The sequence below is a fragment of the Amborella trichopoda genome, chromosome 1, assembly GCF_054954075.1.
Source record: "Amborella trichopoda isolate Santa Cruz 75 chromosome 1, AtrichopodaSantaCruz75HAP2 v2.0, whole genome shotgun sequence".
Taxonomy (NCBI): Eukaryota; Viridiplantae; Streptophyta; class Magnoliopsida; order Amborellales; family Amborellaceae; genus Amborella; species Amborella trichopoda.
The window spans coordinates 38,699,251-38,714,102 of record NC_142336.1 but is presented as its reverse complement, the minus strand read 5'-3'; the positions used below and the strand labels follow the sequence as shown (position 1 = coordinate 38,714,102).

General features: G+C 39.4%; 1 protein-coding gene across 2 annotated transcripts in view; it reads right to left on the bottom strand.

Annotated features, from left to right (window-relative positions):
- Positions 1-233: 233 nt before the first annotated feature.
- Positions 234-14,852, bottom strand: part of LOC18440328 (histone H3-like centromeric protein cnp1) — a 43,775-nt gene continuing 29,156 nt past the window's right edge. For both annotated transcript variants that reach the window (XM_088864519.1, XM_088864521.1), the window contains one exon: positions 234-886. In XM_088864519.1, the coding sequence (XP_088720645.1) occupies positions 840-886 (47 nt within the window). In that variant the 3' untranslated portion in view covers positions 234-839. The remainder of the gene's footprint in view (positions 887-14,852) is intronic.

Genomic DNA, 14,852 nt, shown 5'->3' with positions numbered 1-14,852 from the left:
AATTTGCTCAAATATCTACCACACTGACAACATTTCCCAAAATTCAAAGAATATACAAAGTAAAGAAACCACAAAAAAAAAAAAACAAACATGAGGAACTCACATTAACTTTCATTTCAAAAACCTAATCTTGCAAGGGCTGAGAAGACAACCATCAATTTGGTGAAATTTCAAGGAATAAAATTTGCACAAATTTCCAAATATGAATGAGAGCTGTAAAATGGGGACTGTGATTTAAGTAATAACTCGGAAAATCCCATAAATTGAAGAAATGCACAAAAGGTCAGCTTACGATATTAAATGGACCATGACTCCTAGTGGTCGTCAAGCAGGTCTTTGACCCCTATCTAGTACACAAAAAAACTAAATTATACATCGTCTAGAAAAGCAAAGAAAAAGCTGCTCCCATCAAATTGGACCATAACATTGAAGTAGATATAAAAGGGAAGTATCCGATGCTGGTGTGATTAATTTCAGATTTCAAGTACTTAAAAGCGCTTTTAAGAAGTGCACTGAGGTACGCCAGGTTGACTACTTGCACAAAGGCATTGTGATCATTCTCAGGCAGTGGCATGCTCTTAAGAGTCAAGTAAAAAATTGTGAACCACATTTTGCATTCAATAGAGAAACCATAACAGTTGCCGCTGGTAAGATAGTAACTGTTGCCTTCCATTGATACTGCTGCAGCAGTTAGTAGAAAGGGTGTAGAAGGAACCCGAGAACGATACTTTTACAAATATACAACATTACGAGGGAGGTTAGCACAAACAACAGACAATACCAGAAAGGGCTCGGTAAATATGAGCTGGTCAGTAGTCTAAAATTGTCTCCAATATCCTTCAAATATGACCTCCGATACGCCGAGCAAGCTGCCAATCCTTTCGCACTACCACAAATACCACATACTTAAACTCAGGATTAAAAAAATACTTCATTTCATATTGGCCCATAAAACATGAATGACCAAGATAATCAACTAAACCTAGAATTGAAACCCTTCAGTCAAACACTTGACTAATCCTAGACAGTCCACATTGAACAGTCCAGTTATTTCTTTGATGAATGACAAGCATTTTCAGAAATAAATTAAAATAATAATCACGATAAACTGATGATCTTCCTCAGACTTTCAAAAACAGCAGAAAAAGATAACAGTATCAAGATTCTGCGATATAACATTGAAATAGATCAGATCCATAGTTGGCTCATCAGTTTTATGTGAACTTAATTAATGTCCCACAGGAGGTTTTGTTATTCAAGTCAAAATGCATTTTAAAGACAAAGCAGTCCATAACCATCCAAATAACTGCACAGAAACAAGAGCCATAAAACTGCATCCAAATCTTCCGGTTCCACAGAAAACAATGGAACCAACAACATTGCTTTAGAGTATAATAATGGAAAGAACTGTGTGAAATGAACTTTTTTTCTTAAACAATGTAAACAATCTTGTGAAATGATCCTTTGTTTATAAGTGGTTTTCAGTAGACTCTTCCATGCACAATGAGGTTTTTAAGTTGTTATCCAGAGAAAATAAAGCTTCTGGCTTGTGAAATAATTAGAAACCCAATAACCACCTTATAATGAAATTGGGTCCTTAAAAACTTTTCTAGAAAATATCTGAGCAGTGTTGAAAAACTTAAGAAGGTCTAAACAGACTTGCCCGTTCCTGAAGATCCCGACTTGGATACCTCAAGTCTTGCAGAATCTGACCACGTCTGTCTCAAAGAAAGTAGTGATTCTGGTTTGAGTCTTGACCGGTCCTAGAGTAGTGTCTTACCCAGAACATCCTTAACGAGACCCCAGATAGGGATGATCCCCAGATTACCATATGAACTTCCCTGGAGACTAAGATTTAGTAATCCTTCCCTCTATTGGCACCAACTCAGATGCAAAGCCTCTCAAGAGAAATCAAGGGTCATAATCGCAACACATAGATAATTTACAAAGACTTTTTAAATTAAGGCTCATACAACCATGGAATACATGACCTAATCATGTGGCCTCTCCATCTAAGCAATATCCCTTTAGACTTGCCGCTATTTCATTTCATTCATATGCCTCGAACTATAGGCATCACCCATCATTTGTGATTTTTCATAGGATCAGATCTTCATATTCAGAGGAATTCCACCCCCGCGCCTAGCAATGGCTGGGCCAGGCCTGGCCCTAGGCCTACACGCCCAGCCTGGAACCAGACCAAGCTGAAGTCTCCATCCCTGCTAGTGGCTAGGTGGCCTGGCCCTGTTATTGGTGCGGGCAGGGCTGGACTTATGGGTTATGTGGACCCAGCCTGGGATGAATTTAATCTTTTAAGAGTATTATAGAAGTCAAACAATTATAAAAATGTCAGAAGGAAATTCAAACTTGAGAAATTGGATACTAGCATGCATATACACTAATCATTAAAAGCCCACATGTATTTTATTTTACTTCTAAAATATGTAATAAATTTAAGGAAAAAGTTTATATAAGGTTGCAACCTTAAAATAGAGAATTACAGATGCACCTCAAATATCCATTGAAAAAGGTTGTTTTAATGTTGAAAAACCACAAACTTGAGAAATTAGATACTAGCATGCATATACACTAATCATTAGAAGCTCACATGTATTTTATTTTACTTCTAAAATATGTAATAAATTTAAGGAAAAAGTTTATATAAGGTTCCAACCTTAAAATGTAGAATTACAGATGCACCTCAAAAATCCATCGAAAAAGGTTATTTTGAAGTTGAAAAACCTTCTAATTGATCATCTCGACATCGAGATGTATGAATATGGAAAAGAAAAAGATTTTGAGTCTCAGAAATAGTACACCTTGCAACATATTATCTAAACCGTCCATTTTCAAGATTTTCATATGTTTATAGATCTACTTGATTTTAATCATTTTTCGAGCTTTAAAATTTTATACTTAGATATGAAATTATATTTTTAGATAATCCTAAGAATGTTTTATGACAAAAATACATGTTATAATAAAATTTGGAGGAGTGCCTTAATTGGATTGTTTAAGGTTGCAACCTTATAGAAACCACACCCTAAATTTAATGTTCCATATATATATATATATATATATATATATTACAATCCCTCCTCTCTCTCTCTCTCTCTCTCTCTCTCTCTCTCTCTCTCTCTCTCTCTCTCACACACACACACACACACACACAAAAAAACAATCTCTCACACGAATAAAGCCTAAACTCATTCTCTCGCATACTCCTAACCCACAAACCAATTCTCTTTTTCTTTCTCGAACTTTGTAAACCTGATCTTTCTCTCTCTCTCTAAACAAAGCCAACCCTATTGTACCTCTCTCCACAAAGTTAATCCTACAGTCTCTCCACAAAGCCAATCATAATTGGCTCTCTCCCTCCCCTAACAAATAGGGGTGGCAACAAGACGAGATGGAGCAGCTGCTCAAAAATCAAAAGAAAAGGAGAGGAGAAAGAGAGAGAGATATCGAAACCCTAAAAAAATGGAGTAAAGTTAGTTATGAGAGGATTAATCCCCACCGTTCATCTTATAAAAGAATAACAGTGGGGACTAAACATATATTTCATAAGGGATTGTATACAATGACCATTTACCTTTAGTACAGGGAGGTCACAATTACTAACAACCATTTGATGTGAAATTTGATAGCTTGGGTATGTCACAAAGATCATGAAAAATTCTTTTGAACTTCGAGCTTTGTTAATGAATAAATGCAGCGACCCAATTTCACATCCAATGGTCAAGATTAATTGTGACCACCTTGTACCAAAGGTAAATGGTCTCATTATATACTTTCCTATTTCATAAATATGTTAATTATATATTCATTATTTATATAACTATAAATATATATTTAAAATAAGTTAATAAAATTTGGGTTGGGTCCACATAGGCACCAGACGCGAACCTAGACTTAGACCCAGACTGAATACTATTCGGGTCCAAGAGATCCAAATCTTGGACCCATAACTGGATCCGGATCGAGTGAAAGGACACTGAGGTCCTAGAACTTAAATAAATGGACTTTTAACACAGATGAATCATAATGCTCAACATAGATGAATCATCTTCTTAGCATTTTGATACTCCTACGAGTGGCTACAAATGATCCTTAAAAATTCGGGATTGGACTCCCAAAAATCAAGGTACGTATATCATCAATAACATCCTAACCTTATCGCAATTAATTGGGGTTGTTCCTCTATTCTTCTCTATCAAGGGTCATACCCTTAATAAGACCAAAAGTCACCACATCTTTTCTCAATACTTCTATCCATCATCCTTTTGGGCCTTCCTCTTGCCCTTTTAGAGCCTTCCACTTTAACCAAATTGTACCTCCTAACCAATGTATTGTATTAAGTCTATGCTACACATATTCTTGTATTGATTAGGTCTATGCTACACATCACCAAGGGCATGTGTGTGTGTGTGTAGAGAGAGAGAGAGAGAAAGACCATGGAGATCTCTATTCGGGAGAGGTGAAGTGTGATACTGAAGCAAGATCGACACCTAGATTAAGAGAGCCCTGTAACTATGATTCTCCCATGTTGTCGTCGATGTAATAGCTGAAATAGGATTTGGGCAAAAATAAGTTAGAAAAGACCTATGATGAATTAGCGTTTGCAATGTCAACCTGGACCGGCGCGCCCAGCCAGCCCAACCCTAGAAAACTAGGCCTTAGTGGTTGAGCCTGCCTAGCTCCTATTAGTTTTGCATAAATTTTAAAAAATATGAAAAGGTGAAAAAGTGGATTAGATGGGAATTTAAACCTATTGGGCCCAAATTGCCAAGGTCAAATGGATGACACTCGATGATCTCAATAATGGATATTTTCAAAAGATAGCAAACTTCCATAGAAGAGAACCTCAAAGTCTAGAACAACCCCAGCTCATTGAACATGCTACAGTTCAGTTCTTTACCCATCTATTTGCTGCTCAGCCAGGGCCTCGACTCACCATGGACAACTTGTCCTTCCTTTTCCCAAGACAAGCCAGCAGCTTAGAATGACCATTCTTTGACGAAGAAATATTGGTTGTCATCAAAGACCTCAATCCCGACTGTGCCCCTGAGCTGGACAGGTACCCCATGGCTTTCTTTAAATCCTTTTGGTAAACTCTTCGGCCTAATATCCTCGCCTTCTTCTCTAAGTTCCATTCTAGAAGAGCGGTGGGGAAAGCCATGAACGCAACTTTCATAGCCCTTATCCCGAAGGTTGAAGGAGAAGAGGAACTCAAAGACTTTCAACTAATTAGTCTGATTAACAGCTTCTACAAACCCCTATCCAAAGTCTTGGCAACTCGGCTAAAGGTTGTTCTCAACTGGGTTATCTCTCCTACACAAGAAGCATTTGTTAAGGAACCATCAAATCCTTGACGAGGCACCCATAGCTCATGAGTGCATCCACAGTCGGATCTCAGAAGTCCCTGACACCATCCTAAAACTAGATTGAGAGAAAGCTTATGACCACGTCGATTGGTCAATCCTTAAAGAGACCCTATGGAGGATAGCCTTTGGTGCCAAATGGAGAAAATGGTAGCATGGGTATATCTCCAGTTCTGTTTTTTTAGTTTTGATCAATGCATCACCGAAGGACTTCTTCCCTACCTCCAAGGACATTCGCCAAGGGGGCCCCCTGTCACCCTTCCTCTTTGCTATCGTGGCCAAAGTGTTCAGCAATTCCATTTCTAAGCTCTACCAAGCAGGAACTCTGAGGGGATTCCAAACCAGCACCTACGGCCCATCATCTCCCACCTCCATTATGTGGATAACACCTTTGTCTTCTGCTATGCCTCAAGCCAGCAGATCAACGCTCTCCTCCTCTTCTTGCGGTGTTTTCAGCTGGCCACTGGCTTCAAGGTTAACTTTGCAAAGACTAGAATGATAACGATCAATTCAGACCCATCCTTTGTCAACTCCATGGCCAAAAAATGGGGATGCTCAGTCAACGAATTACCCTCTTCATACCTTAGTCTCCCCCTGTGTTTAAGCATGCCCCGCCTTCACCTTTGGAGCTATATAATGGACAAGTTTGATATGAGGTTTGGGGGCTGGAAAGGAAGATTTCTTTGTAAGGCAGGCAAGCTCACACCCATAAAGGCAACCCTTGCTAATCCCCAATTTACCACATGTCCCAATTTAATATCCCTGCCTCTATTGCCGCTAGGGTTGGAAAGGTTGATGTGCGACTTCTTTTGGTATGGGGACAACGACCACAAATATCATCTCATCTGTTACCCAAGCTATGCAGGACGAAGCCCTTGGAGGGGTAGGCATTGGCAGTCTTAGAGCTCACAATACTGCCCTCATGGGCAAATGGTGGTGGTGTTACGACACTCAGCCTAATCATCTATGGAGGGAAGATATCCGCCACATATATTGTTACGGAAGAGATTGTTGAATCCCTAGGTGCAGGCTCAGTGGCAATATCTCAAGCTTCTCCACTGACATGATCTTTTCCTACACCATATCCGTTTTTACCCCAGGGCAGGGAACAAAGTGAAATTTTAGCTAGATACCTGGTTAGGGCAATGCCCACTCAAGGATCTTTTCACCAATATGTTCTCCCTTGCGCGTGATACTCACTCCTTGTTTGCCAAAATTTCACTTCTATTGGGTCGACCAAATCTTGGACCCCCAACTTTAGGAGACCTTTATTCGACCACTAGTTTGAAGGCTTCAAGGCTCTTGCTAAACTGATGCACTAGGTGTTCCTTCCCCTCAGCGGCAAAGACAAGATCATCTAGGCACCTGCTACTTCAGGCACTTTCTCTGTGTCTTCGTTCTACAGTGCCTTGAGCTCCCCCATTAGCCTAGCTCTCCCCCCTCTCTTCATTGCCTCTAAGGCCTGGTTATCTTTCATCCCTCTTGAAATTCACCTCCTTTGTTGGGTGGCTCTCTATGGGAGAATTTTAACCATTGATCAAATCCAAAAGAAGGGACTCCCCTACCCCAACAGATGCATCATGTGCACAGCAGAAGAAGAATCTAATGACCAACTTTTTATCCACTGCGCAGTGGCCAATGCTCTGTGGAGCAACCTGCTCCAACTAGTCAATTGGTATTGGATCTGTTGGATTGGATAAGAGAACAGTAGTGGATCATGGTTTCTAAGGCGAGTGGAATGCCTTATTGTCGCTTATTTTGACCCATTGGTACCAGTCCACTCTTATTATATTTTATTTTTGTATTATTTCTTTGATTTTTAAATATTTTCAAAATTTTAAAATAATACTTCTGCCATAATTATTTATTGAAAGGGTACTTCTGAAATTTCAGAACTTGATTAGCAGAAGTGGGAACCAAGGATCCAAGCCCCACATGTGTGTGTCACCCATGTGGAGCCCACGTGCCCCCTAAAGGCCACGCCACTTTTTAAGCAAGAGGGGGGCAGGCCCCATTCTTTTGAGATTTTGTTTAAAATTTTAAAAAGATAAGGTGGGCACACGACCTTTATTGGAAAATGGGGGGCATGCCCCTCTTTCTTATTTTTATAGTTTACATTTTGAAACTAGTTAAAAGCTAATATGGGAAATCTAATAAGATTTTATTCCTATCCTTATAGGAAATCTAGAGGTCTAGATACTTTTTAAATTTGATTGTATTTCAAATTTAAATAGAAGATATAGATAAAGTTTAAGATTGTTGGAATTATGTCCTTTCTAGGCCTTAAATTACTTCATTCTCAATGGCCCTATACATGAGTGGGAGTCTAAGAGCGACATGACTATAGGATCTTGGTGCACTGGGACCAAGAGTCATGAAACCCCAATTCGATCATGAAGTGGCCTTGGTATATGGAAGGTACTAAGAGGGTTGAGGGTTACCTCTTAGTCAGGGTTTATTGATATGATATGTGCCTCATGACCATGTGATAGGACAGGACAATACGATGTTCGCATGAGCTTGATGATTACAACTCCTACACCGGAAGGTTGGGCCAATAGAGGGCATTGCCTAAATCCCTGACTCTAAGTACCTTCTCGTGGTATATGCATATAACAGTCACATTTCATGGGAATCCTACTCTTCCAAGGATCCACTGGATAGAGCTATGCACATGTGCCAAGAGAGGAACTACTGCACCTTGATCATTGTGTGCATGTCCTTTAGGGGGTACACCTGAAATCCACCTAACCTTAGAATTCAAAGTTAAGACTACTATCTTGAGCCCCTGATTAAACACTGTTTGGGTTCAAGGGCTAGCCAAGGGGAGTGCTCTGTTTTGTAATTCAAGTCCAAAGATCCTAATTTCACTTGTACTTATTTTGATTGTTGCCAAAATGTTTTATTTTGATGAAAAATCATTAAAATGTTTTTTAATGATTTATGGGAATTTTTCTGACTCAAGAAAATCATGTTTCGTATTTGTTTGATCAAAATGACAGTTAAGGACAGACCCTCGAGACCCATACTGGACATCCAAATGGCCAATGGGTGTCCTCGTGTCACCCCTTGAGGGCCCACACACCCCCACATGGTGATGACATGGGGTGACATCAATCCCCATGATGGACCACCTTGTCTTTTCATTTAAAGTGTATTTTCGTCAATTTACCCATGTATTTTATTTTACCATTAAATGAGCTTATTTTGATAAATTGATTTTAGGCACATATTGAATGCCTAAAACATGTGGGATAGTGCACATGTGTGGGATATTCTAGAAGGGGTATGGGGTTTGAAATATTAATCCTAACCAAAGGGTTTTTAGTCATTGTGCACTTAACCGCTTGCCTTATGTGGCATGATCTTATTGAACCCACATGCTTTTATGATTTGGAGGGACTTTTTAGAACATTCTTTTGGCTGGGATTTTAGCCAAATGACTATTATGGGCTTGCCCTTGATCATGGTTTGAAGCTTTATTTAATTAAGGAACAAGGGCATTTTACAACAAGTGAAATTGGAGGGAATTAAAGGGAGGATAAAGGTGTTGAATCCGCGTCACACATCAAGATGGTTGATGGTGGATAAAAGGCTAGGATCAAGCCTCTCTTTGTAGCCTTTGGTAGAAGACATTGCGAGCCATGATTTTATCATCTAGAACATCTCTTCCCACGTGACTTAAAGTTCTTATAAATACCTCATTTCACTCACTAGTTTTCTCTCACTAAGAAAGACCTCCAAAAGTGGCACGCCCCACTTTGTTTCTCTCTCTAAAAAACTCATCTTCAACCTTGGAAGATGAGAAGCCCCATTGAAAGGTGAAATCGAACTCCATTAATGGTGATGGAAAGCTTGATGATGATCTCCATGTAATCAACTACTCAAATGGGTCTTCTATCTTGAGTAAGCAATCTTCATGTCCATTCTTATGCTTCATTTCTCTTTTGTGTTTCTTCATTTCCAGCAGCCTTTCATGATGATCTACGATTATCCTTTTGTCCATTAATCTTCCATTTGCTTACTAGCTCAACTATGCTCAATTGTGCTCAATCCATGAGTAAATTGAGATAGTGTTCCTTTGATTTCATCATGGAATTCTTGAAGTTTTTTTTTCAGAATTTTCTAAGTTCTTTTCAATTCAAATCAGTGAGCTAAGTTTTTTTTTTGAGAGAAGGTTAACTTTTATGTCAATTTTTCTATAAGAGATATGAGAGATAACTAGATCTGGTTTCGCAATTTTGGCATATGGATCAGTCCCACGATTTCCCCCCTTTGAGTGAACTGAATTTTTATGAGAATACCTTACATGCTTTATGAATACTTATCTAGATGCTTGGCTTCTCTTTGTTAGATGATGAATTGGCACCGATTTTGGGACCAGCCATCGCGTGTCTCCCATTGGCACATAATTAAGTCCTAATGCGGTAATCCGAGCAAAAGAGAGCTCCATATGGCTTCCCATGGCTATGTTGCACACTATACTTGAGCAATCACATATTCATGTATTTGTAGTTTTGATTTGATGTATATTCATGATTCAACTTATGTATAATTTGGCATCGTGAAATTGTATGTTGCTGAATTTTTAAGATTGGATTGTCTATGTCTAGTCTTGTGTTCTATCTTCAAGGATAGGTTGGTTGATGTGTAAGGAGCCCAAGTAGAGTTGTATCGTCAATTCATGAGTGTATTTTGAAGCCATTGTATTCTAATTACAGCAGCTACCTTGCTGGATTTTCATTTTAAGTGTTGAAATTCAAGAGAGTTGTTGAACTTTCAAAAGTTGTATACATAGTTTAGTGTACTCTTGGACCTCCCTCTTGTGTATTGGTTTCTTATACACTCACAAGTGGTATCAGAGACAAAACTCTAAGAGAGGTCCCTTGGAGTCTTTTGTGAGTCCTAGTTTGCATTAGGACATTGCTCAAGTGTATGCACATGGCAACCAAGTCTATAGTCACCGAGTTGATCAAGGATGAGAATTCAATAACTTGAATTTTCTCAAATGGAGGAGAAAAGTGAGCTATGTTCTTCATGAGGGGGGTATCATTCCCATGCTCACTCAAGACCCTCCAACTGTGCCTAAATAGAATACTATACAAGCTGCGAGTATGAGACATGGAATTCAAAGAATCAAAGTGCTAAGAATGTGCTTTTAGCCACCATGTCCTACACCTATTTGAGAGAGTATGAAGAATGTAGGACAGCCAAAGAGATTATAGAAAAGATGAAGAGGGCCTATGATATTCCGTCCTATTCTCGCAAAATCATGAGCATGAAGAAGCTCATGGATTTCCGTATGCCTGATCGCTCGAAGATTGGTGATCATGTGGGAAACTGTCGCCACATGATGAAAGGCATTGAGTTGGCCAGCATGGTTTTTGACATGCAAACTCAAGCGACCCTCTTCTTGTCCATTCTACCTCCTTCATGGGAGAATTTTATAGCCAACCTTGTTGCTCGTGATACCCCCCTTGAGTCTTGAGAGTCTCACCTCCTTCCTTGAGGCTGAGGAAGAGCACCCGACCGTGACCATGCATGGACCTAGGACTATGGTCCATATGGTAAACTCTAAACCTTCGTCTTCTAACCCTACTCATGATATGCATGTGCATGTATGTGGGAATGCTCCTAATTACCAAAATGCGAATGATTATAATAAGAAGGGAAAGGTAGATGAATTAGGTCAAAGGGGAAAGGCAAGGCTAAAGCGGGTAACTATTACAGGCCACCACCACCATATCCACCACCTCATGCACCACCACATCCTTATAAGAAGAACTATGGTAATATAATTCAAGGAATGAAAAGGGATATCAACCCCATGCACCTAAGGATTACTCTAAGCTGCAATGCCATAGGTGTAAGAGGTTTGGGCACGATGCTAAGTTTTGTTGTGGACCTCCCGTCTCTCACTTAGCGCTTCTGCAACCGCTCCATGAGACCGATAGGACTAGGCTTATTGTCAGTCCCATGAATAAGAAACAAGAGAGGGTTTTCATGGTGATTGAGGTCATGATAGCTGATGATGGGATACATAAAAGGTGCCTTGACTCAGGTGCCACGGTGCATGTTGCTAACACCATGAATGGATTCGATCTTTCAAAGAAGTGAAAACTGAATACTCAATACATCTATATGGGTGGAAACCAAAAGGAGCAAGTCTTGGGGTGTGGAGACCATGTGCTTGATCTAGTGAATGGAGAGGATGTGGTTCTAAAGAACACTCTCTATGCTCTGGGCATGAGAAAGAATTTGATCTCGGTTTCAAAAATGAGTAGTGCCGGATATGTACTTGTTTTCAAGGAAAACAAGGTTTTTGTCTATATGAGAGGGATGGGAATGGTGAGCTCATCTTTGTAGCCAAAACTCATAATGGGCTTATCAATTGGAAATAAACAATAACGTTGCTTATGTGTCGGATCAAATGAATGATTTTCTCTTATGGCATTTAAGATTTGGACACATTAACAAATCGAGAATGGAAAGGCTTATGAAAGAAGGATTTCTTAAAACCACGGATGTTGTTTTAAAAGAATGAGGCTTGTTTACAAGGAAAAATGGTTAGGAGTTCGCATAAAAGGGTCGAAATGTCTACTAGCCTTTTAGAGTTAGTTCATACCGACACTTGTGGGCCAATGAGTGTACCCTCAAAAGGGAACAAAAGATATATCATCACCTTCATTAATGATCATTAACGTTTTGGCCATACTTACCGCATACAATTTAAGAATGAAGCTCTAGAAAAATTCATGGAGTACAAAGCCAAGGTAGAAAACCAAATTGGAACCAAGATTAAGAACCTTAGGTCGGATCGGGGCGGTGAGTATACTTCCCATGCTTTTCATGACTTTTGTACCGAAAGTGGCATCATACATCAAACCACCATGCCTTACTCTCCCCAACACAATGGGGTTGCCGAAAGAAGGAATAGAACTTTAATAGAAATGGTTAGGAGTATGATGGGAACTACCAATCTTGGACTCAAATTTTGGGGTGAAACAATTTTAACCGCTACTTATCCTTAACCGGACTCCCACTAAAGCGGTTGCATCTACTCTTATCAAATCTATATGGAGCGTCCACCTTCTATTATGCACTTCAAAGTTTGGGGGTGTTCAGCCCATGTCTTGATGCCTTCTCAAAATAGAACTAAACTTTACCCAAAACCATGAAGTGTGTTTTCATTGGTTATCCCTCACATGGAAAGGGTTACCGGTTTTATGACTTGTCTAATAGCAATGTGATTGAAAGTTATGATGCACATTTCCTAGAAAATGAATTTCTTGAAGGAAGAGTGAGCCACAGACAAGTAGATCTTTATGAAATGGAAAAAAACAAAGAAATTGAGGAAAACTCCACTCCCATAAACCCACCTAGAAGAAGTCAAAAAATAAGGAATGCTCCCAAAATTTTCACCTATCTTGGAGAGGTTTATGAGAGGATATGTGATGAGCCCGATCACAAACGCATTTCATATCTTGAAGCCATCAATTGTCCCGAAAAGAAAAATTGGAAAGAAGCCATGGATGATGAGATAAAATTGATTAAGGAAAACCAAGTTTGGGAACTTGTACCTTTGCCACCTAATAGAAAACCTATAGGTTACAAATGGGTTGTTAAGAAGAAATTAAATTGAAAGGGACAATTGGAAAAGTATAAGGCTAGGTTGGTAGCAAAAGGCTTTACTCAAAAAGATGGGATTGATTATCAAGACACTTTTTTACCGGTTGCCAAAATGGGGTCCATTAAGATTATATTTGCCATCACTGCACATCTAGATCTTGAGCTTCATCAAATGGATGTTAAAACTGTTGTTCTTAATGGAGAGTTGGAAGAGGAAATTTATATAATGCAACCCGATGGTTATGAAAGGAAAGGAAAGGCATGTGTATAGGCTTATCAAGTCTTTGTATGGCTTGAAACAATGAGATGAATGCATGCCCATTAACACACCTATTGAGAAAAGAATCAAGCTAAGCCTAAATATGTGTCCAATGAATGATGATCAAATAAAGAAATTGACGGCATACCATATAGAAGTGTTGTAGGTTCTCTCATGCATATGACTATGGCAAGTAGACCCGATTTGGCTTTTGCTCAAAGCTTGATTGGTAGATTCCAAAGTGATCCTAGTATGAAACATTGGAATACCATTAAAAGAATATTGAGATACTTAAAAGGAACTTGTGATTTTGTACTTACCTATGGGGATGTTGATGGTCTTAATGTGTTGGGTTACTCCAATGCCGATTTTCAAGGGGATCCAGATCAATGTAAGTCCACTACGAGATATGTATTCTTATATGGAGGTGGTGTTATTTCTTGGTTATCAAAGAAACAAGATTTGGTATCTTTATCTACTATGGAATCCGAGTTCATTGCATGTTGTATGGCGGCTAAGGAAGCTTCATGGATCAAAAAGTTTTTAAAAAACCTTAGCTATGCGCCTTTGAGACAAGAACATATGAGATTGATATGTGATAACCAAGCAGCTATATTTCATGCTAACGAGCCAGGGTTTCATAGCAAGTCAAGACACATAAAAGCTACATTTTACTTCATAGGCTCGGCAAGCATTGCTTCAATGACCTTATACTTGAGTGGGAGTATAAGAGCAACATGATTCTAGGATCTTGGAGCACTAGGACCAAGAGTCATGAAACCCCGATTCGGTCATGAGGTAGTTTTGGTATATGGAAGATACCGATAGGGTTGAGGGTTACCTTAGTTAGGGTCGGTTGATATGATATGTACCACATGACCTTGTGATAGGACAAGACAATACGATATTCGTATGAGCTTGATGATTACAAGTCTTACACAGGAAGGTTCTGCCAATTGAGGGCATTGGTAAATCTCAAACTCTAAGTACCTTCTCGTGACAAGTGCATATAACAGTCGCATTTCATGAGAAGCTTGCTCTTCCAAGGATCCACTGGATAGAGCTATGCACATCTGCCAAGAGAGGAATCCCCGTACCTTGATCATTATGTGCATGTCCTCTAAGGGGTACACCTGAAATCCACTTAACCTTGGAATTCAAAGTCACCCATTGACTTGACTTTGATACGACTAATATCTTGAGCCCCTGAGTAAACACTATGGGTCATAAGTCTATTGGGACATTTTCGAGAAAGTGACTTTTGGGATCAAGAGCTAGCCTAGTGGAGTGCTCTGTTTTGTAATTTAGCTCCAAGTAAAAGTGTTGAATCCATAACACACATCAAGATGGCTGATGGTGGATAATGGGCTAGGATCAAGCCTCTCTTTGTAGCTTTTGGTAGAAGACATGGAGGGTCATGATTTCATCATCTAGAAGCATATCTTCCCATGTGACTGACAGTGCTTATAAATACCTCATTTCAAGTCATTTCACTCACTAGTTTTCTCTCACCAAGAAAGGACTCCAAAAGTGGCACGTGCCACCTTGTTTCTCTCTCCAAAAAACTCATCTTCAATCTTGGA